Source organism: Lates calcarifer, linkage group LG14 (assembly GCF_001640805.2).
Source record: "Lates calcarifer isolate ASB-BC8 linkage group LG14, TLL_Latcal_v3, whole genome shotgun sequence".
NCBI classification, from domain to species: domain Eukaryota; kingdom Metazoa; phylum Chordata; class Actinopteri; family Centropomidae; genus Lates; species Lates calcarifer.
In genome coordinates this window covers 179,007-203,428 of record NC_066846.1, presented here as the reverse complement: position 1 = coordinate 203,428, position 24,422 = coordinate 179,007, and the positions used below count along the sequence as shown (strand labels likewise).

Genomic DNA, 24,422 nt, shown 5'->3' with positions numbered 1-24,422 from the left:
TCTACAACTCCTCACTTGGGGGAGGAGGAGATAGGGTATGGAGGACAGAAGGGAGTGGTAGCCACTTAAAGTGCAATAACCCACCTGGACACTCAATAACCTCATCCTCCCCCAGCCATATACAGTTCAGTATATTTATTTATCTTAATGCCATACACAGTCCAGTATACTCAGTATATTTATCTTAATTCATTCTTATTCTACTCTATTTATATTCTGTGTCGTTTGCAACTGTCCTGTGTGCTGTGTCCACCTGGCACCTTTAATGCTGTAATACATCACTAGCGCTCCTAAATCCCATCAGAGTGAAGAATAGGGTTCAGTTATGTAGGGCATCAGCCCTGTCCCCTTAGTGTAAAATCTACCCCAGGACTCATGGTCACCAAGTCAACAAATCCAGCTGTTCTAATCTCTTCTTTGTCTCCTCCTCACTGCTCTTCACTACAGCAGAGGTTTTGGACTTTTTCCTCAGATTTTGAACAGTGAACAAGTAATTTAGCACCAGGAGGTACAACACAAAGTCTGCCAGCTGATCTTTACAAGTTACCGGGGCCACAAAGCAGAGTTAGCATCCAAGTTAGCCAAGACCTGTGACCTCAGGACACAGGAAAGGATCCCCCAGGAAAGAACTTGGTAAAGCAAATGGGCCTTATCTCACTTTGCACAGCAAGGCTAAACACAGGACTGTTCAACTTGCCAGTGTATTGTATTGATTTGGTCCACTGTTTTCACAAAGCTTTGTTGTCATGTGTGTTTATAGTTAACTTATTGGTTGACGTTAGTATGTTAACAAAGCTCTTATCCCTTGGACAACTAGCAGGGTGCACTTACTTGACGAGACCAGCATTCTTGAAAAATGCAAATAATCCAGCAGAGGGCAGCAGTCGACCACAAATAAAATGAAAACGTCATCAAGAAAAGAACTGTCTAAGAGCTGGCATTTGGCTGATGTGGATAAAATTTGACATGCAACATCTGGAGTATTCACTGAATGTGCAGTATGGATATGGTGAAATTTGAAAACGAAATCTTTAATTAAAAAAAAACACAAAGAGGAACTGCTGACTGAGCACAAGCTAACAGAAATTAGAAAAGATGTGAGTGTGAGGACTGCTGTAAACTGTCCATCGTAACTGCAGCTTTTCATTGCTGCCATCTGCTGCTTGCTCTTGATCAATTTCCAGGTGAGGTGCAGCTCATCTCAAATGCAGTTTTTATCATGGACTGACAAACAGACTAATTGCTGAATAAATGATTTGATGTCACTCAGAAATGTTGCAGTTTGAAAGGCTGGGGGCCTGGTCTCAACTGTTGTTGTAAAAGCACTAGCAATTGGAGAACATCATGTCAATCACCATTATAATTGCCAACTGGCCTCTCACCACTCGTAACAGACAGCAGGAACTTTTAGAGGACTGACCATGGTGCTTGGCGTGGAGCCAGCTAAGCAGGTAGTTACTGGTCTGCTGCAGCAGCACATTGTTGTCTCCTTCATATGTGCAGTTCGGGTCATTATCATCACGCAGGACACCCAGCCGGTTCACTGAAAGAGAGAGAAAATCACAGCAGTTACATTTCTGAGAGAGGGTGTGTGTGTGTGTGTGTGTGTGTGTGTGTGTGTGTGTGTGTGTGTGTGTGTGTGTGTGTGTGTGTGTGTGTGTGTGTTCAAAGGGCTGTTTGAGGGTTAAGACTTGCTTTTAGGGTTAAAGTTCCAGCTAGGGTTAAGTTAAAGGTTGGAGTTGGGCATTTAGTTGTTATGGGTAAAGTTAGGCTAGGGACTATGGAATGCATTATGTCAATGAGTGGCATCGCAACCACAGAAAGGCTGATGTGTGTGTGTGAATATCTGTGTGCTTGAGACTGACTAGCCAGGTATCCATGGCCACCGCAGGCCTCCCTGCATTCTTGGATCCCACTCTGAGCAGTCCACGAGCCCAGTGGTTTACTGGAACAGCCTATTGCATGGATCTCCCTGCCCATCTCTGCCTAGGAAACACATACAGACATACAGTATACAGTCCTGACTGCAGATATTTGGACAGTTGCACATTTTTGCTGTTCAGGCTCTGTGCTTCAGCACAATCAGTTCGAAATAATATAGGGTATACTGTATTAAGCAACATTATGTATCAATTAGGATAGACCGATTATCGGCCAGGCCGATTATTGGTGCCGATATTCGGCATTTTGACGTATATCAGGCATTTAGGTGATCATTTTTTTATTTTCTGATGCAGCGGCTCTGCTGCATACTTAGCAGCACCATCTGATACACACAGTAACAGTATCAGCATGATGTGATCAGTTCACACTGAAATCTTTTTGCACAATCTTTGTACTGTATTGTTTGAATACATTTCTTATTTTATTTACTTGTTTATGATTATAACTTTAGGAGCTGTTTATTTATTTTTTAATTTCAGTTAATTTATAAGAGATGCTGCTGACCTGGGAACTCCTGCACTTTTGTTTTGTTTGAATTAAACAAAATAATGAAGATAAATAACATTTCATTATATTGAAATTTTGGAAACGTTATTTACTGTAGAAAACTTTAGGAGCTATTTATTTGTTTAAGTTTTCATTTAACTTTATAAGACATGCTGCTGAGCCTGGGAGCTCCCTGCACTTTTGTTGTTGTTTAATAAACATCTGCTTAAAGGTATTTAAACAAAGTTAAGTGTAATTTTGACACCAATATTTTCACTTTTACTGCAAATAAATATCGGCTCCAAATATCTGTTATTGGCCTCCTTGACTACTAATAATCGGTATCTGTATGGGCCCTGAAAAAACCAGGTGTACTCTAGTATCAATTTTACTTTAAAATAACAGCATCAAAATCATTTTGATGGTACACTGACCTGTAATAGGGAGACTGGTGCCTCTGTCATTTGCCCTCTGCGCCCTGAATACCTGTTCTTGCTATATGTAACTCTGGTTGTCTGAGTACAATGTTCAGTGAGGGGGGTGTAACTGAGTAAGAGTCAGCTGCTCAAACTGCAATAATCAGGCCCAAGTTTAAGAGTAATGCTGAACTGTAGATCAGTTAAATTAAAATCCAGCATTCACCTTCAATATTTGACGAGGAGACATTTAAAATATCAACAATCATAAACAGAGTATAGTGTGTTTTTCACAGCGACAGAACTTATGGAAGCCAGGGACCATAGCTGTGTTTCAGTTCAGTGAGTGGGACTACACAGTCAGAGCTTTGTTTAAGCAGTTGATAGGCTTTGTTTCTCATACATGAACAGTTAGCGTCTAGGTGTATGTTATTTACAGTACCCTTAACTGCTTGTAATTTTATATCATATAAATTGCGACCTTTAGGAATTCTTAAATTATTTTTAGCTAGGAGTATTTTAGAGACTGTTCCTTGTGCAATTAACTTGCTAAATTTGCACATGAAATTTTATTTTATATAAACTGTGCAACCTTCAGCAATTCTTAAATTATTTTTTAGCATTTTGGAGACTGTTTTGTCATTTCTGCACCTTGCACTCAAGTTATTTTGGGTAATATTTATGTATTTATGTGTATACTTTTGTATTGTGTTCTTTCTGTACTGTGTTATTGTCTTTTATTGTTGTTACCTGACTGCAAGGTTTCCCATCTGGGATAAATAAAGGACTGAACTAAACTGAACTTAGGGCCCAACAGTAGTAGTACATAGTGTCACATAGGTTTACATCAATATATAAAGAACTGTGTGTGAGATATATCCATCATTTCATTTAGAATTGAATGTGATAAAGCACAGAGACTGAAGAATAAATAATTAGTAATTGTTCAACTTAAAGAATGGCACTCGAGTTTTCACAGTAGGATACTTCTGGATATAAAGACATACAGTACATGCCCATTGTCTTTACTTACTTGTCTGTCACTGTTGTTTCTCATTATCTGCCCAATCTGGAACTCAACAAAGTTCATAAAGATGGATTTGGAGAAGTGTTCAAGAGCATAGGCTGTTGCCAGGTACGGGATCAGACGCCATTGCTGGAAGAACACACAATACATAAAGATCAGTATCCATGGGTGCCCTGATAGCTGAATGGTTAGGGTGCGTACCACATAGGCCTCAGTGCTCTGAGCAGTGAGCCCTCGGCTTGACTCCTGATCCAGAACTTTACTGCATGTCACTCCCCTACTCTCTCTCACCATTTCCTGTCCCTCTGCACTGTACTGTCAATGTTTTCTGTATGTCCTGCACATAGAGATAACTGACAATAAAAAAGTCTTGAATCTTGAAAAGGCAAAAAAAAAATAATAAAAAAATCAAGAAGATCAAAAGATCAATATCCACATTGAAAAATGAGAAATATACATAAATATAGATATTCATATATACACTAGTTGCCTTTATTTCAAAATCAAATCTTCATTATCTTGTTATCTGGAGAAACAAGTGTTTTCTTTAATTATGACTTATCTGATTTTCTTAATATTACAAATTGCTCTTGTAAACCACAGTTGTCTTTTTAGGTCCAATATGTGTAAAAAAAAAAAAGTATTATTTTGATGTAGGTTTCCATTTAATGATCATTTTCTTATTAATACATTCATCATCATCTGTCCAGTATAGTTTCCCCAAACATTTGGCATATTTAAAATCTTTTTTTTGTCCAACAATAGGAAAAAAGATTTTGTACTATCATAGACAGAGGCTTCAGAAAATATAAGATAAGATAAATGTACTTTATTGATCCCGTGAGGGAAATTCTTGATTCTTGAAATATTCAGACCTTTGAATTGTTTTTATAAACTTAATTAAATAATTAATTAATAATTTTACAGCTTTCAAGTCTCTACAAGCTTTGCACACTTGGATTCTTGTTCTTCAATCCCATTCTACCTGGCAGACGCTCAAAATCCATCAGATTGGATGGGAAGTGTCAACAGATTCTAAGGGGTTTTAGTCATATCTTATGATTTACCATGAAGCCACCTCAGTGTTTTCTTGGCTACTGCCCTTCCAAATTCAATTCAAATTCAAGAGGCTCTGGCTAATTAATTTATCACTCACCCCAAGGCAGGTAAATGATCCCTTTTCAATGTTAGACACCTCCTTAACACCATATAGACATCTCCTAGAGAGACCAGCAGAGCAGCAATAATACCCTTGGATGCACAGAAAGCTTTTGATCAGTCAGCATGGCCCTAAATGTTTGAGTCCCCTGACATATTTGTGGTTGGTCAATATTTCATCTGGAGTCAAAATTATTTATGGTAGTCCAGGATGCTCCATCCTAACCAATGGTGACTAGTCAGCTACATTCTCTCTCCACTGGCCAGTCCAGCAGGGTTGTCAGCTCTCACCCACCACTTGCCCAGATATTGGAGGCTTAACAGTAAGAGGCATAAGTGAGTTCCACTCCGATTGATCTAATAATCACTTCTAATCACCAATCTAATCACTTAGTTTGGTAGGCTGTCAGGCCATACAATCAACTGGGCAAAACGTGACTTCATGCCTCTGTCATCTGCACTTCTGGTTTCCTTGAAGATATACTATTTAATATTGTCAATGAACTAACTGACCCTTCTTTGTCTAGGCATAAGGCATTAATGCCATTAAAATGGTGCCCTACAGCTGTACAACAATTATTGAAGTCCTCTTCATTATGTTTTCAAAGATGGCATGGCTGACATGGTTTCTATCACAAAGATTGAAAAATTGAGGTTTAAAAAAATACATTAAAACAAGCAAATTCCTGAAAAAAAAAAATAATAATAATCTCTGGAGCCTACCCCAGTGTTGGAACTAGTGACTGTGAATTTGACTTTGTGTTTTTCCTGTTGTAGGGTGGGACTTCATTGTTGCTCTATATAAGCACAGGTAATTCCACACAGCCATTTTTTTGAAAACAGTTTCTCACTTCTCAGTGAGTGGGGATTTACTGTATGTTGTACTTGCATATCTTATTGTCTTTGTCTATTATCTATTCCCACCATTCTGACCTGTAACTGGTACTCCAAAACAGGAATCTCCTCTGCGTCTTTGGGTCCAAACTGTCTCCTGGTGGCTGAGAAGCGGATGGCCACAACTAGTGCCAGCTTCAGATTGACCAGAGCCATCCTGGTGATGGACACCCTTCCACCCGACAGGGCACCAAGAGATGCCCCAAAACGCTTGTTGGGATCCTGAAGGAGACAAAAGACACAAAGGAGAGACATGGGAAACCACAGAGTGAAAGTAGAAATAATATACTGTATATACACTGTGAACCAAAGGATTCACCATGGTACACAACTGTGACATGCATCATTAGATTTCTTTATTTCTCATATCTTTCAGTTATCTTGTGTAAATAGTGCAGGAATCCCAACCAGAATGGCTGCATTTCACAGGATTTCAACAATAAATCTCACTGCTTCTCTTTGTCCAAAAACCAATCTTACAAGCCCAGGTGTGCTGTACTCACTATTTGCACCTCTCATGGGCAACCAGAGGACATTTTCAGGCCTGGTTCTCATCACCAGTCATCTCACCATGTCCATGTGGATTTGACCCCAGAAGGCCATTTAAACACTGCAGCAGCAGTGAAAAGCAACTAGAATGTGAAGACAGTGTTTGACACCACCTGAGCTGTTAAAACTGGAGCATGCCTAGAGACTTGACCTTTGTTTATCCAGATCTGCCTCTGCATGCATTTTAAATTTGGAGTTTTGCGAGGTCTGTAATTGGAGGAGCGGTCCTTATGGGATTTTAGGGCTGTCCCCTAAAAGTTGATAAGTTCCATCAGTTGAAAAAATCAGTTGACTCACATTTTGTGATTCACTAAATTAAGACAAACCAGGTCTTGTCTTAAAATGACTGAACCAACAACTAATTGTGATGGAAGCAGAGAATGATACAACAACACTGAACAGCATGAGGCTGGGCAGTGCAACCATTGGCTGTGCCGATACTCGCAGCTGTGGTGTCCAGCTAACAACACTGTCAGCAATCTGACAGGAGAAAAACTCCTGTAGTAGGATTTCATAACCTGAGCTATGGCTAAGACACCGGCTTTTACTTTCTCTGACTGTGTGGAAATCTGATGTTTTCACATTCTAGATGATGAACAAAGACATTAAAGCAGGAGTTTGTTGGTAAGAGATATCTGTACAGCAATATGCTGTGGATCGTGTACAAAGTGAGTGAATGGTGATGTTATAATCCTCCTATTTGTAGATGAAATGTAATTAAGAAAAGACATAAGTAATAATGTTGAGTTGTTATAGTATTGAAAAAGAAAAAGCATGAACCAACAAACTACAAGCACTTGACTATTTAATACACTGAAGATGACACCCCCTCTGCTATGGGTACTAAATTTAGTCAGTTCACCAGAATGATAGTAGTGTTTAGTGTTGGTTTTGGTTTTATGTGTTCAGGTGTCAATCTCTGAGATTTCTGCCCTGGCTGAGTCAGGCAGCTGTGGCTCAAGTAGTAGGGTTGGTAGGGTTCAGGTGTCCATTAGATAGAGATGTTCCATGTTGATCCTGAGTACCATATCTGGGTTATTTAGGTCAAAATTAAACTTGTCTGTTGTCTGGTTTGTGTACTCTTTGTATGAGAGTCTCTGTACTCTGAAGCCCAAAATGAGAGAAGCTTTCACCTTCCTAAACCTTTTTAGTTTTACATGTTACTACACTAACTGTTAGTTGTGTAAATGGAAGCGTATACAACCTTAAACAGTGTTCTAAACTTACTTGAATACTGTGTGAAAATGTTGAGCTTACTGTAGTTTTATACATCTGTTCAGTACTACAAATTCATACTCTAGACTGGGCTGCTGCTGGTACCAGCTCTTGGACAAACTGCATGCCCTCGACGCCTGTACATGGCAATTTGAAGCTGACAAACTTTGGGATGCACCAGAGTCATTCAAGCACTCAGTACTTGTTAGCTTGTTATCCTTTACATTTAGAGGTCTACACCTGGCATATACCATACAGAGTAAAAATGATGCTTGAACCACCCAAGCCTAACCTGAAATGTCAGTGGTGTACACACTTTTAATGCTAGTGGAAATCTTACTAACCTTGAATGGTGTAACATATCTGCCATCAGGGGTAACATCTCCCGTCTTATTCAGAAGGTTCTCCCTTGGGATCTTCACATTGTGGAACAAGGCAAACCTAACAGAGAGAGAAGAAATGCAGTCAAAAATAATCTATGGTTATCTATGGTTAATCTATGGTTACAAAGGCTACGTGTCATGCGTTTATATAAGATGTAGCTGAAAGCACTTCACACGGACAAAAGCAGGAATAAGAACTATTGCAAACTATGCAAACAGAAAAAACAAGTTTTAGCAACAAAATACTAAGAAAATGTATATCAGATTATATCAAAACAAAGACTGAGAATGATTTTTTTCAAAGATTCAACCCATTACCCATTATCCAGTCCATTCTGGCCCAGCTTCTTGCCAATGTCTCCAACCAGCACACCAGGCAGAGTCAGCAGGGTCTTGGGATCTCTCACCTGCAGTGCAATGATATATAGACAAGTTGGTTGTGTTGCCACCTTTAGCTGTGACTGTTTTCTTGCAAACCTTGCAGAAAATTGCGGCTTGCTGGAGGTCTGTCCTCTCAAAGCCAAACCACTTCCACAGGGTTCCATAATGCATACAATGTCCAGCTGCCAGACAGAAGAAGTTGGCTTGACTTCACTGTTAAAAACTCATACATTTCACTGCGTCTCATTTGTAGGTTAAGATTCCTTCAGTGCTCATAGTTCAGGAGGTTTTTACTAGGAGCTAAATTATTCCTAAAACAAACAGACCCGATAATTAAAACTGGAAAAAAATCTGGATCAAAATCAGAAACAGAATCCTTTATTAATCCCTGATGAACACTGTTGAATTTAAATAGTAAAATAAAATAGAAAAGAAGTAGAAGTAGGAGTGACTGCAACAGGATGCACATGAGTTGACGCATGCATACTAAAAACACCGAATAAAGTAGTTACATTAGTAGTTACATTAAGAATCTGTGTTTTTCCAGCACTCAGGGCGTCAGTAAGGGGCTGTTAGTTGAGTTGTGGCTACTGTTAGCTCAGCTTGTTTTTAGGTTAGGATTCTGAGAGCTGAATTATCCACACAGGTCTCCTCCTGTCCAAAACTAATGGACCAAGTAAAAAAAAACAAACAAAAACACTTTCACATAAAAAAATTATGGAAAACCCTGCAACAACGTGTCTCTCCATTTAGGGACCAATTCCTCATACAGATGCACTGCACTGGCTTTCTGTATGGACTAGATTGTACACTAAGGTATATGACACTTTTTTCATGTATCGTTATTATTGTGAATAATATGATATGGCACAGCCCTAATTCAAACCTAGAAAGCGCTTTGCCTGAGATGCCTCTATCACAGCGCAGATTACAGATAGCAGGATGCGGTGGTTCACTGCGTCAAAGACTTCTGATAGGTTCAGCATGATTAATACGGAGGACTGAGCTGCTCCTTAGGGCTTCTGTCTCAGACAATGGGACCACTTCAGTGGAGTGGCTGCTCTTAAAGCCCGACTGATTTGGTTCAAGCATGGTGATCCATGATAGGAATTTGACAAGCAAAAAAATGAACACAAAATGATTTTCAGAAATTTTCAGAAGCTAAGACTTAGCAAATGCATAATTTCAACTGTGTGCAAAAACATATTCTTATTTTCATTTACATTTCCCTGCACTCCAGAAATGTCAGAACAACTTTCAAGATAAACGACTTCGGTAATACTACATTTTCTGAGATGCAACTGTGTGACATCACATCATAGAACAGCATCTGATAATAAAACCAACTGTAACTTGGTCAAGGTTCAAAGGTCAGAGTCCTACCGGGACAATAAAAGAGTGCAAGCCATGGCACACATGGTCAGGTGTGTAGAGCTGAGCAAAAACCACAGCGTGGGTGGCAGTCTTTCCAAGGTTCCCCACCCAAAACTTGGCAGCCTCAAAGTCTGGAGAGTTGATCACAAACTCCTGCAGACAGGAAAGAGATGGAGCCACGATTTTAGAAATACTGAGGTCATGACTCCTAATTTCCCTGAACATTTTCTTGTTAAATCTTAGATGATAAAATTACCAATAAACCAGCAAAATTAGCAGCAGAATTTTACCAGATAAAGGTCTGAGGACTGGATTGTTGGTACGGTGACTAAAAGTGGACAGTGTACAGGCTTTTGTTGATTAGTTTTATTTTGCTTTTTGAAGTGAATTACAAGTAAAAAAAAATTTCTGACTTAAAATTATTCAAACGAAACAGAGAGAAAAAAAACCCTGTAGTTGGTCTTAACTAAGAGTAATGGTTTCCATCCTGGGGACTAGTATTTCCCCAAGAGGGGATTTGGAAATAACAAATTCTCCTATACAATGTTATATTAGTTTTCCAGTTTTGTTTTGTTTTTCCTAATCAATGCTTTTTGCTTGCAAATTACTGCATAATTTTCCATATTTAAGACCCTGGAAATCTTGGAAAGATTCATTCTTCGGTTAGACATTTTACCACCCAGCGACATTTACTGTGATGAGGGGTAGCTTTATTTAAAGATCACAAACAGCCAAACAGTTTGGGAGCCACTGGTGTAAAGGCTTCTTCCATAACGAACTGTAATATTTGAAGATGTCAGGTCTGAAATGTTAGACTCATTCTCAAAAAATCTATTTGGTGGGCTCCAGACTGGCTCTATTTAGTTGTATTATGTGACCATTTCTGGAGACAGAGCAGCTAAATTCTATAACTAGAAGCACCAGTGCGACTTGCAAATATCCTGTTGTCAAGTTGGGTCGAGTCCAGCATAAATTGCCTATTTATTGCCTAAAGTAAAACAAAAATATGAATATGGGATGTAGCATGTTGATATAAGTGGTGCTCCTAAATTTTGTGCTGGTGCTCCTCAAATTTTTCCTTAGATTGAGCTATGTTGTCATTAGAATATATTGCCTTGACATATTTTATGTGTGTGATATGAGTGTATGTGCTGACCTGGGTGGAGGGGTCATACGTGGCTGTGGTCCTCATGGCTCTGGTGTTGCTGCCATGACTCAGTTCAGTCAGAGCAAAGCATCCAAATGTCTACACACAGATACAGGCAAATACAAGTTCACAGTTCATGATGAAGACCCTTTAGTATTCTTGGCAACTGAAGCCTGCACTGACACCTCTGTAGGTCAGCAAAATCTGTGGAGCAATAATTTGAAGTTACCAGGGCAGTAGTTAGATGCTATGGAGATAGTTCAGTGTTGATATTCTTCTTAGTTCTACAAAAGCAATTCTGATGAAATGCCCATGTTCTTGGGAGCAGATTTGTTATGTGACGGACTGAATTCAAAATAACTGAACAAACTTTCAAACAAAAACATAAAATGAACAAAAATTATTTAAAAACTAAAAAAAATATCTCAAAGCAAAATACAATAAAACTATATGACATGATACATGAAGACAATATTCTCCACTTTTCTGTTAGTGATCAGATTTCTCTTTACGTGCCATTTCTCTCAGTCTCAAATTTTTCAGTCTTACAGTTCTGACACAGCTCTCGTGTGGGTGGGTGTTGAATGGGTGCATTACATTGGTTAACAGCTTTTCAAATGATAGCCAGTGTTGTGTCACTCTGTTTATTTTGTCAGGAGGACCCTGATTCAACTTACAAAATATCAGTCAACAACTAATTAAACATTTTTAGCTGCCTCACCATTCACACACAGGGTAATGTAGGAGCAGTGTGTCAGAGTGTAAACTTCTTCAAAACTAACAGTGATGGAAGGAGAGACATGTTGGAAATGGAGGGCAGAGAGAGACACCAGACAACATAAGCAGGGCAGTGTGACTTGTTTCTGTTGGTCGCCCCAATACTCTCAGCTCCAGTGTTGTAATTACACAAATCAGCAGGGACTTTCATTTAAAACAACGGTTACAGGAAGTAGAGACAATGATGACACATGGTCGAGGTGAAAGGGAGAGAGAGAGAAGAGAAAAAGATGAGAATAGAGAAAGGTAGATTTAACCAGCACTCTTGTAAAGTTTTATTGTTGATCTCAAACTCTTACCGTCATGTTTTCCGTGCTTTCAACATATGTGCCATGTCTCCCTGATCCTGAGTTGGCAATAGTTGCTCCAAACATCTAAAACAAAACATTTTTTTTTACATCTTTTACTAGAATGAGACAACAAGAAATGCAGTCTACAGCAATACTAGCAGCCATGTTGAGGCTTTAATGCTCATTACACATGGGCAAACATGTAGAGACAGCCATCCCAGCTCTGTGAGGCTGTACATTAAGTGCTGCTTTTAGCAAAATGGTAATATTAGCATGCTAACCTGCTGATGTTTAGCAGGCAATTTTTAACAGGTCCACTTAGCTTAGTGTGTAGCAGGCTGGGCTCAACTCAACAGTAAATCATTATTTTGTACAGTACAGGTGAGGCTGATGGGAATGGCATGAATTTTGCTGGTATTTACTCATTCAAGATTCACAGTCATGAAGAAATTTTGATTTAGACTTTTCCTGGCATGACTAAAATCTACTTGGTAAAGTAGACGTGACAGTGGGTGTTTTAAAAGGCAACTGCAAATGACCAGTTTTATTACTGTTGGAGGAATATTTGCCTATTGAGGAATAGTAATGGGTTGAGTAAAGGCACTAGAACAGACAATGGATGGCAACCTGGTTTCCATCTAGTCCAACTAGTTGTGCACTAGGGCACTGGTGACTGGTGTGAGTGCAATCTAAGATTATGAATGATGCCGAATAGAATATGTATGTATGTAAAATGTATGTTATTGCTGGAGAGCAAGCTCTCAGTGTTGAGTTATTTTTGGAAAGATGACTTGACCTCGGGCGGCTGTGGCTCAGGAGGTAGAGGCAGTCACTGATTTGATTCCCGGCTCCCTCAGTCTGTATGCTGAAGTATCCTCGGGCAAGATACTGAAATTGCCTCTGATGTGTGTCATCGGTGTGTGAATGTGTGTGTCTGTGTTAGAAAGCACTTGTATTGTATAGAACAAGTGCTGTGTGAATGTGATCTGTAGTGTGAAGCTTTGAGTGTAAGTGACAAGTACAGTCCATTTCCATTTACCTTGAGTAAAGTAACTTTACAGTGACAGTAAAACAGAGCAGAGTAAGGTAGTGTAGAGAAAAGTGGAGTAGAAATGTCTTTGTCCCACCACTCACTCCAACACAACATGATCTTTTGAACATTTGATACTTTCATAACACACACCTCCCAACATCCACCCATGGACACTCACCCCTTTGTTGAGGAAGAACTTGGCGCTCATGGCCCAGTCATACATGCCCAGACAGTCACTGAGGACCACAGTCTTCCAGGGATTTGCCATTGTCTCTTCTTTTGTTATGAAGTCATAGCGGAAGAGCTGCTTTACCCTGTGGATTTTCACTTGAAGCTGTATTTAATTTTTTTATGTACAGTATAGATTACATTTAACAGACATAATAACATATTGTTACATTGATTTCTTTTATAATATATCAATTCATATGTTATATTATTTTATACAGTTATCTTGATACCTGAGGAAGGTCAGCTCTCTCATTTTCTCGACAGGGATGTCTTCACCGGGCTGACGAGCAAACAGAGGATCATTCTCCAGCGTCTTGAACACATGTTGCTGCAGCAGAGAAGAAGAGGAATATTTAGATGACAAAGAAAAATATTGTGTCATTATTGAAAGTCAAAAAAAAAAAAGCTTTGAGAGAATTCAAAGTCCAAGAAAGAATCAAAGTAAAAAATGTTGAAATCAGATGAAACTAAAAATTTCAGAGTAAAGTTGAAGCCCTGTAGGTAACTGTCCACTTTTACTGCTGTGTCTAAGGTCAAAACTTAGACACAGAACTTTGATCTTAAGAACGGACGAAATAATAAAAAAATAAAATTAAGCATCCATACAGTGGAGCTAGATGGAGTCTGACAACTGGGCAGACTCAGTTCACTCAAGAAGAAAATCATTTGATGTGATTAAAAGTTCATGAACACCTACTAAATGGATCTTGTGGTGAGACTATTTTCTCACCGGCAATGGTCAATGAGTGACGAACACCCCCCACACAGTTTTTGACTCAGTCCCACATACAGTGAATTCTATGGTTTTATATATCAGGACACAATAAAAAAAATCATCTGGTCCTAAGCAGGTCTTAAAATTAGGTAAATACAACCTCAGATGAACAACACGACATATTACACTGTGTCATTGTTTAACAAAAACTGGGTCAAAATGCAGAAGTGTGAAAAATGAAGTACACCCTTACTGCTTCCATGAATTAAGAGGGTAAGTAGCACCAGGTGCTGCTGGTCAAATGCCCTTGATTAAGTGATCATCAGGAAGTGTGATCACCTCTATAAAAGCAGAAGTTTTGGCAGGTTGCTGGTCTGAAGCATCCAGGTGCCATGGAGTAACATCAGCTATGATCTTAGAGAAACAATTGTTGCTACCCATCAATCTGGGTAGGGTTAGAAGGCCATTTCCAAACTATTTGAAGTCCATCACTCTACAGTGAGAAAGTTTTTCACAAGTGGATAATATTCAAGACAGTTGCCAATCTTCCCAGGAGTGGACATCCCAGCAAGTTCACACCAAGGTCAGACATGCAGTGATCAAAAAAACAGCAAAAAAAGAGATACATCTCAGACTCTACAGACCTGAATTAGCATGTTAAATACATAAGTTCATGCCAGCACAATTAGAAAAAGACTGAACGAGTATGGCTTGTTTGGAAGGGTTGCCAAGAGAAAGCCTCTTCTCTCATGGCAGCATGGCTTAGGTTTGCAAAGTTGCATCTGAACAAACCACAGGGCTTCTGGAACAATGTCCTTTGGACAGACAAGACCAAAGTGGAGATGATTGGCCATGATGCACAGCGCCATGTTTGGTGAAAACCAAACACAGCATATCAGCACACCTGATACCAAGTGTCAAGCACGGTGGTGGAGGGCTGATGATTTGGGCTGCTAAGGCAGGCACAGGACCTGGGCTCTTTGCAGTCACTGAGTTGACCATGAACTCCTCTGTATACCAAAGTATTCTAGAGTCAAACATGAGGCCATCTGTCTGACAGCTAAAGCTCGGTCGTCATGCAACAGGACAATGATCCCAAGCACACCAGCAGCACCAGAATGGCTGAAGCAGAAAAGAATAAAGGTGTTGCAATGGCCCAGTCAAAGTCCAGACCTCAACCTGATTGAAATGCTGTGGTGGAACCTTAAGGGAGTTGTGCCTAAACGAATGCCCACAAACCTCAATAAACTGAAGCGACATTGTAAAGAAGAGTCGGTCAACATTCCTCTATAACAATGTGAGAGACTGATAAAGTCAGACAGAAAACCATTACTTCAAGTTACTGCTGTTAAAGGTGGTTCTACAAGCTATTGAATCATGGGATGTACTTAGTTTTTCACACATGGCTTCTCCATTTTGGCTTCATTTTTGTTAAATAAATAATGACACAGTGGAATTTGTTTAGAGTTGTTTTACACCTAAGGTTAAATTTAAATCATTTTAGAACCTGGTAAGGACCAGATGGTTTTCTATCATGTCCTGATATATAAACCATAGAATTCAAAGAAGGTGTACTTTTTCACATGACTGTACATTGTCCTGCTGCCCAATATTCTCACTAAAACACCAAATGTGGATTCATCTGCCGCTGACATTTTTATAATGAAACTGGGTTTGGGGTCAACTACTACTGTACCTACTGTAATAGTTTTGAAAGTGTTTTCATTGGTGAGTAAGTGCCAGTTTTATTTACATATGCTTAATAACAATAAATATAACATTAAGTTGAATGACATTAAATATGAATATAAAAGTATTTGACCATTTTCAACCATTCATCATTAGCTGAAACCCAATTTCTTTCTCATTAAAAGTATATTTATCCACTTGTTTCTTTGGTTAAATTAACAATTTCATCACAAGTTTCATCATGATACTATATTATATTGATTAATTGGACAACGATTCAATGTTTGCTGATATCACAATGTTTACTACAATTACAAAGGAGAGGAGAGACAATATCTTCACTTTTTTTTCCCTAGCAGCTTGCTACAGTGCCGCTCGCATTTTGTTTGGAGGTGTGTGCACTCAGGCGGATAAAGACGTGCTGTGGGGAATTTCAAAATAAAAGGCACATCTTACAAATGATTATATTGTGAGAGTGTGATGTGGTTTGTTATATTAGTGTTGGGTTAGTGAAGAAACGCTGTTCAACTGTTCCATTGAAGTACTGCTATTCCAGGGTTAATCAACGTGTTGCTAGCTTAGACACAGTGAAGCCTGTCTGTTATCTCAGCTGCCTGTAATCAGTTTCTGGGTCTTTCCACAGAAAAAGGAGCTGAAAGTGAGTCGATGTATGTAGTTTGGGGTTGGCCTTGGCTACACAGTAGCCCACAATCACCTGTGCTATTGTGCTTAATAAAAGTTGTCACTGAATCAATGAATCAATGTATGGATGTAGATCGATGTATCGTTACACCCCTACTTCTGCAAAGTATTTTTTGTCCAAACTACAGAGAGAATCTCATGCTACCTTGAATGCCAGCACTTCCGCTCCATCAATGAAGTGGAGCATGTCCTTCCAGTTGAAAGAGGCTTTTTTCCTATAGATATCAAGGGGGCCGCTAGGGAGGTCAGCCACTTCATGGTCCATCATCTTGTGTTCAGACTGGAGGGGTAGCCATGCAGGGTCAGAAATCACTTTGTTCTCTCTGAGAAGAAACAAGGGAGAAAATTAAGATTAGGAGGTAAGACTGGACTAACATAGAGCAAATATGTTTCCATTAACAATGGCATGTGGTCGGACCAAACAAATTAATCATTTTGTCAGCATCACAATCTTAAGTAAGTGACAGTGTCTTACCATGATGTAGGACACTGAAGTTTCAGTGTGTGACTACTGATTTTGCTGGCTACAGTTCCAACTACTGCTGAATACTCTGTGGTATATTAATTCAGTGAGTTGACAAAATAGTGCACTGTCTGTAGTATTTGTTCTCAGCCTAAGATGTTTTGATCACAGAAAGCACAACTATGATGTAACTGTTACACTGTCTTTCTGCAGTTACAAAAATTGTGACACTAATGTTAATGTTAACTTATGCAGCTGAAATTCTGCACTGTTGTCCCTTGGAATAGTTTAACGACAAAGGTTATTTTATCTGATTCTATTAATGTAGAAACAGATACAATTCTGTTTTTAGCTGGTATTTTTGTCTAACCACTAAAAATACAGGCCAAAGCTTTGGAAGCATCCTTCATAGCACTCCTTTTAAAAGCTCTATGTCTCCTGTCTCATTTATAACCATTGCCTATGCACAAAATGGGGCCTGAAAGAGGCGTACGAAGGATTGGAGAATGGTGTCTCTGGTGAAGAGTTAAAACTGTGGGTCACAAATACAAGCCTGGTGTTTTAAAATTCACAGAAAGTAATCACAATTTAAATAGCAATATTGACCAGAAAAATAACAAGCTGATATTTTCCTGAGGTCTTTCAGTCCTGGTCTGTGGTCACAGTGTACCTGTGATGTAATAGATGTGATATTGTTTGATTGTAGTTTAACTGATTGCATATTTATTATCGAAGTGATCAATATTACACTGTGTGCCAAAGAAGAGCCCTTACCCTGAACAGATTCTGATGTGGTACTGTGACCATATACTGTATAAACTATAAGTATACTAACATACAGTATATAATTGAGAATACTGTTGTTGAGGCATGGGAGCATCTGATTATCCTCCACCCATCTTACAAACACTGTGCTCTCATCTGACAGGTCCCTTTTTCACATTATGTTATGTTAAAAGCCTTATGCAAAAAAAGCAAAATAAAAAGAGAAAATTAGCAAATTGAAAAACTGAAATATCACATACAGTAAGTATTCAGACCATTTACTTAGTTTTTAGTTGAGGCACCTTTGGCAGCCATTATAGCTTCAAGTTTTCTTGGATTTGGTATGACAAACTATGTAAGCCTGGATTTGGGTGTTTTCAGCAACCGTCTCCAGCTCTGTCAGGTTGGATGGGGAAAGATGTTCAATTGGTTTCAAGTCAGAGATCTGGCTGAACCATTCAGGTACATTAACAGAGTTGTCCCTAAACCACCCCTGCGCTGTCTCAGCTAAGTGCTCAGGGTCATTGTCCTATTGAAAGGTAAACCTCTGGCCCAGTCTGAGGGCCTGAGCACTCTGGACCAGGTTTTCATGATATCTCTGTAATTTGCTCTGTCCACCTTTCTCTAAATCCTGACCAGTCTCCTTGTCCCTGCTGATGAAAAACACCCCCAGCATGATACTGCCATCATCATCCCTCACTGCTGGGCTGGTATTGGGCAGGTGATGAGTGGTGTCTGGTTTCCTTCAGGTATGATGCTTAGAATTGAGGCCAAACTTAGTCATTTAGTTGTTTTTTTTTCCAAACACCTCTCATGTTTCTTTCACTGGCCCCTTTTACACAAAGATCATTCAATCATTGGCGTTACGCATTCCCTTGAATTCCCCCTTACAGAAGTCAATCTACCTCTATGATGCTATCTCTCACGCTGGCTTAAAGGTGGGGCGATACAGATCCACCTCCATTCCTTTTATACAGAATGGCTAGCGGAATAACAACACAATATTCCTGCCTTGAAAAGGCTGTGTAAAGGGGGCTACTGAGGAGGGGCTTCTGTCTGGCCACTCTGCCATAAAGCCTGGATCCATGGAGTGTAGCAGTGATGGTTGTCCTTTTGGAAGTTTCCATCTCCACACAGGATCTCTGAAGCTCTGACAGTGACCATCAGGTTCTTGGCCACCTCTCTTACCAAAGCCCTTCTACCCTGATTGCTCAGTTTGGCTAGGCGGCCAGCTCTACAAAGACTCCTGGTTGTTCATCAGCTGACCACCTGTTTTGTCCAGCTGAATATAACACATAAAGTGATCTTTGTGTGTAAAGGTGTCTGCCACTTCCACTTCTACATGGCCCCAGGCCTATCAGGAAATTAAAAGCCCCAGTTTCACTGTGTGGTGTTTGGTTTTCAATAATTTTGCTAATTGTAATTTTGCTTGAGAATATAGGAAACATGCACTGCTAAAGCACAAAAACGCAGGACATGCTCCATTTCCTCATCTTGTGGATGTGTCTTAAAATGTTGACATTTCCTTGCAAGGTGATCATTATTTCAGATGATATTGTGCTTACATGTTGCATATTCGTATATGAATCTCAGTTTAATTGAATCACCCCATAGGAATTCTGAGGCCATATAATGTTCCAGCATCAGACAGTGCTTGAACATAGTCCCAAGGAACCCAGCACCATAGATACCGAACACTGATTCTATGAGATCACATATTGATATATCCAGCCTTTACCCTCTTGTACCTTTCCTGTGTATAGGTATGACAGCGATTTTATTATTCACTATGCCAGACGTGATAAAACTAGAATTTTAACTATCCAAACAGATGCATGTAAGCACAGCATTTTTCATTCGAAATAACCTTTGCTTAGCTCAGCTGGTAAAAGTACAGAGCAGAGTTCAAGGCTAAACATTTCGGTGTGTGTCGGTTCACGTAACTTACAAACACGAACTACACAGCTGTGTGTTTCACTGGATAATGTCCACATGAAGTGACTGTTATCAAACCCTGCGTTGTCTCACTGTCACACGCACCCTGTTGTTTGGTATCTAACGTGAAAAATGTTAATGTTTAGTTTAGTTAGTTAAATGCGCTGAATTCTTTTCTATTCACTATCACACAAGCTATTCAGGTTACTGTTGTCAAAGCGCTACTAGGAAAGAGGCTCTAGCATTTTCGTAAACAGCATTGAATAATTGTGTAGTTATGTCTTACCTTACGTTACTTTCCCCGTTAATGTCGCTGTCTCTTCCTCGTCACTTATCAAAATGACCTGTGCACAGTTGATATTTCTGGACCAGAGGTAACTCCGGCACGTTTAGTTCCACTAGCAGCAACAACAGTAATATTTCCGGTTTGTATCCTTAGCAACAAGAGCGCCGTCTCCACAAGTCAATTTAATTAAGAACTTGAATCGCTGATTAGCTCCCACATTGACAAATGATGCATATTACACCATCTTATGACACGAATTAATAACCTGCACAGTAGCTATGAAGGTTAAACAATAAATTACCGAGAAATATTCTAAACCATTTTAAAATATTTGTGCTTTTATTCTGAAGGCCAAAAGCGAGTACTAAGAGACTTCTCCGCCTACAGCCGGTCTGTTTTCATTCGGTGTTGCCTACAACCTGTCAAAGAAACGCTTTGCCATAGGTCTAAATAAAATGAAATAAAACTTCAGTCAACAGCTGTCAAAAACTAATGTGTGCTGTATAAAAACAAAAAGCTGTGTACTGTCATTACTTGAACAAATGTTTGTGTATTAACATGCTGAAAGACAATATTAACATCTAGTGTTGACAGGAAAGGTAGTAAACTGGTAAGGCTGCATGGCCAGGTACCAACGCGGTAGTCTGCTGTTGGTGCCCTTCATCCTCTGCAACCTCTTCAGTGCTTTATGTTCAGTCTCCAGGTCAAAGTCCCAAGGAGGTGGACAGACATTCTTTCTCCTTAGAGTAGCACAGCTCTCTGCTTATGAAAGCCACTGGACAGCGGCCCCCGGAAGGGCCCTGGATGTGTACTGCACCCAGGTCACCCATGGTCTGAAGCATCAGTTTGCAGAACAAACTGTTTCTCAAAGTCAGAGCAATCCAACAATGTGTCTGTGCTTAGTGTTTGCTGGATGTCCATGAAAGCATTCTTTGCTCCCTCTGTCCAGAGCAGCTGGTTGGGGTGCACTGGGGCTGGTCACATCTGTAAGCAGAGCTGCCCATGCAGAGTAATTAGGTATGAACCTGTGGAATCAACTTGGCATGCCAAAGAATGACCTCAGCTGGCTTCTGGTCTGGGGTAAAGGGCAGGATTGAATAGCCTGGATCTTCTGAACTTAATGACACCATTCCCAGTGACATAGCCATGGTACTCAGTCTCTGCTCTGGCCAGCATACACATGGCAGTTTGATGGTAAGACCTGCTTTGCGGAGACACTAAAGCACAACTCTGAGATGCTCCAAGTGCTCCTCCCAGGAGTTACTATAAACAACTCCATCATCAAGGTAGGCAGAAGCAAAATTTGATACACACATGGTCAATTAGCCAGAGCTCTGGGTAACCCAAAAAGCATGGCTGTGAACTGAGAAAGTCCCCATGGAGTCAGGCAGGCAGTCAGCTCATGGGACTGTTGTGTCAGAGAGACCTGTCAATAGCCTTTAGAAAGGTCAGTGATGGTACTTGTGGTGGTACTTGGCCCTGCCCAGCTGGTCTACGAGGACATCAATGGGGGGTGTCGGATGCGAGTCAAACTTAGAAACTGCATTCAGAGATCATAAATTCACAATCAAATACAGAATTTGATTGTGCCGTCTTTCTTAGTTACTAGAACAATGGGATTACACTTTTCACTATAGGAGACAACATCAAATCAATCTCCTTTTTCAGTGGACCAACAACACGTTCAGGAATTCAGTAACTAATCATTTTCCTTCAAAGCAATATGATGCTGCATGACATTAAGGACCACCTTTGTGCACATCAGGTGAACAAAGGGCTCTCACCTGTGACTGCCTGGCTTCAGACAAATGGTCCAGCTCAGTGGTTGAGGGAAGTGGCAGATACTGCTCCTCCAAACCCTCATCCAATGATAGTGGTGGTGATGTATCAAAGCAGATTCTGTGTGTTAAGAGGATGAAATATGGAAAGCCCAAGAAAAAAACAAAACAAAACATTTTGCTATTTGGTGTCTGTTACAGCCAATCGTAATTAGGGGACCCAAACGCAGAACACAAACCCAGGAGGGTAACAAGGAATTAGAGCAGGTAAGTTGTAGACTTGAAAAGTGAATGAGCAGCGAGCAGATGAAGAGAGCCAGAGTGGTGAGTCTGTAGATGGAGATGTCTGGCCTTGAAATGAGCAATGGGCAAGAAGGCAGACAGGAGCACAGAAGAAAATGATTGATAAGAAGCAGTTCACGAGGAAACTCAGCTAGAGACCACAAAACACTCAAGAGCCTTGACATGGTACCACATAAGTAGACTGAACAATAAGTGAGTGGAAAGCTGGGGTTTAAATGCTGTCGAGCTGATGAGCTGAAGAGACACAGGTGCACTGGCTGCCTTCAGGAAGAGGGGTTGATTGGAGCAGGTGAGGGGCTGGGAGTATCACCACACTCACACACACATAGAGGAAGAGAGAGAAGAGAAGAGAGGGAGGGCACAAGGGAAGGGGTAACAGGAGAAACACAAGGACAAAAGGCTTATCACCAGTCGACACCAGTACAAGTGCTCCAGCTCTCCTCTCATTCTTAGCCAGCTTGTTCCACCTCATATGTCGTATTCAACCATCACCTATCAGTCTGACTTCATTTTAGTGAGTGTCTCTTCCCAGAGGGGAATTTTTCTGCTCAAATTTTGCTCTTCTACTGCTTGTGAGACAAAAGTGTCATTCTCACTTCAGCCTCATTTTAGTTTCTGTTTTGTCTGTTTGTTTCTCATACTTTTCTCTTAAAATTCACTGGGAGAAATAGGTGAGACAGGACAAATAGCAAGGACAGTTCCTGGATTTTGCCAACTTCTGCCATTGCTCCCCTCATCCAACTCTCCCCTACCTCCAGACCTTTTGCCTGGTCCCTGGCCCCTCCAGTGCAGACTTTGCTGTGTTGAAGAAGCCCTTTACTTCAGCCCTGGTCCTCATCCACCCTGACCCCGCTCTGCAGTTTGTGAATGCCTCCAACTCTGGGATGGGGGCTCTCCCACAGACCAAAAGCTGTATCCTTGTGCCTTTTTCTACCACTGCCTTTCCCTGGCTGAGAAGAACTATGATGTAGGAAACCAGAAGTTGGTGGCATTGGTGCCAGGCAGGCTTTATTCCCAGGGAGGTTCAACTGATCTCACCTACTGCCCTGGCTACCCAAACAACGTGACCAATTCCCTCTCTGAGCCAGCATGACCCAGGTAATGGCCCAGTTAAGTCTTTTGCTGACTCTCTCAGGTCTTAGGTCGTCTAAGGAGGACAGTACTCCAAACTCATGACAGTTTATCATATGCTAGACTTTATCATGCAGCTATTCTGGTGTCCCCCTATGTTGCCAGTAGCAAGTCCATCAGCCGGCCTCCAGCGACCGCTACCCATTTCCAGACACTTACGGTCACACATCATATGGATTTTGTAACTGGCCTTTCAGCTTCTGCAGTAATGCTGCTATTTTCACAACCATTGAAGGCTGTTCATTTCATGCCTCTCCAGAAGTTGCCCTCTGCCTCAGAGACTGTGGATTTCCTGGTCCAGTATTTGCTCAGGCTGCACAAGATCCCCCTGGATAATAGTGAGGTCCACAGTTCACCTGCCAGGTATGGAAGGCTTTTTGTTGGGCTCTGGGACCCTCTGCCAACAAGACCTGGAGGCTGAGCTAATTCTGAGCTATTGAAATACTTAATAAAAAAAGGAAATGTGCGAGGGTCCAGAGTAAATTATATTCAGACAGAAGTGCATAGACTTTCCTGTCATGGATCGTGTTACAAACATAAATCTGTTGTGTCTACATGTACGTGGGACTGATGTGACGCGTCGCTTTAAATGCTGCTGCAAGGAAATCTCTTCTTTCCTTTCCTTCTTTCCTTTCGCATAGGAAGGCCCAGTGTCTCCTCTGCTAAAGGAGATAAGATAGGAAGCACTGAAGCTCCTTTAGAGAATTTGCCCAGCTCTTATCATGGCTGCCACTGAGATACTTCTGGGTCATTTCACTCAGTTAGGAACCTCCCTAAGCAAAAAGGAAGCAAACTATTCCACTTCAGCCAAGGAAGGCAATGGCAAAATAAAACAGGAGGTATGAACCACAAGAGGAGAGTGATTTATGAAATAAATAACAGGAAGTAAAAGTCACACAGGGGACTTGTAGTGCCAGTAAGATGGGCCACCACAAGAAGTTGAACAGGGCTGCGGTGGAACAGTAAAAAAAAAAGAAAATCTCCTTTCCTAACCACTTTTCCTTGACCTTGATGGAGGACATCGTGAGGAAACAGCAGCGAAGGTGAATCCTTTCTTGAGGCTGAACAAGAGGATGGTGGATGGAGAGAGAGCAGGAGTCGACATGAAACTGAAAACCAATGATGTTGAAAAAATACTGACACTATGACAGAAAAGAGAAGATAAGAGAAAATCTGCAGATTGACACAGAAAAACACATCATAATGCAAAACATGTCCAAATAAAATAAGATTGTTTAATTTTTTTTTTTCTGTGAAACTCTTTTCAGTGCCAATACAACTTTTTCCAATACAAATATTTCAATGGCCAAACTTTCCTTTTTCAGTTCAGGTTTTGTTTACAATGTCAAA

The 24,422-nt window shown here is 40.4% G+C and overlaps 1 protein-coding gene across 1 annotated transcript in view; it reads right to left on the bottom strand.

Moving 5' to 3' along the window:
• acox3 (acyl-CoA oxidase 3, pristanoyl) overlaps nucleotides 1-21,796 on the bottom strand; it is a 32,014-nt gene extending 10,218 nt beyond the window's left edge. Inside the window, exons 1-13 of the mRNA XM_018693924.2 lie at nucleotides 21,645-21,796; nucleotides 16,557-16,734; nucleotides 13,536-13,633; nucleotides 13,253-13,388; nucleotides 12,051-12,125; nucleotides 10,984-11,073; nucleotides 9,837-9,980; nucleotides 8,391-8,479; nucleotides 8,034-8,130; nucleotides 5,965-6,147; nucleotides 3,880-4,002; nucleotides 1,866-1,986; nucleotides 1,421-1,543 (exon numbers count right to left, since the gene is read on the bottom strand). Of these exons, the coding sequence (XP_018549440.1) occupies nucleotides 1,421-1,543; nucleotides 1,866-1,986; nucleotides 3,880-4,002; nucleotides 5,965-6,147; nucleotides 8,034-8,130; nucleotides 8,391-8,479; nucleotides 9,837-9,980; nucleotides 10,984-11,073; nucleotides 12,051-12,125; nucleotides 13,253-13,388; nucleotides 13,536-13,633; nucleotides 16,557-16,734; nucleotides 21,645-21,724 (1,537 nt within the window). The 5' untranslated portion in view covers nucleotides 21,725-21,796. The remainder of the gene's footprint in view (nucleotides 1-1,420; nucleotides 1,544-1,865; nucleotides 1,987-3,879; nucleotides 4,003-5,964; nucleotides 6,148-8,033; nucleotides 8,131-8,390; nucleotides 8,480-9,836; nucleotides 9,981-10,983; nucleotides 11,074-12,050; nucleotides 12,126-13,252; nucleotides 13,389-13,535; nucleotides 13,634-16,556; nucleotides 16,735-21,644) is intronic.
• Nucleotides 21,797-24,422: the final 2,626 nt, after the last annotated feature.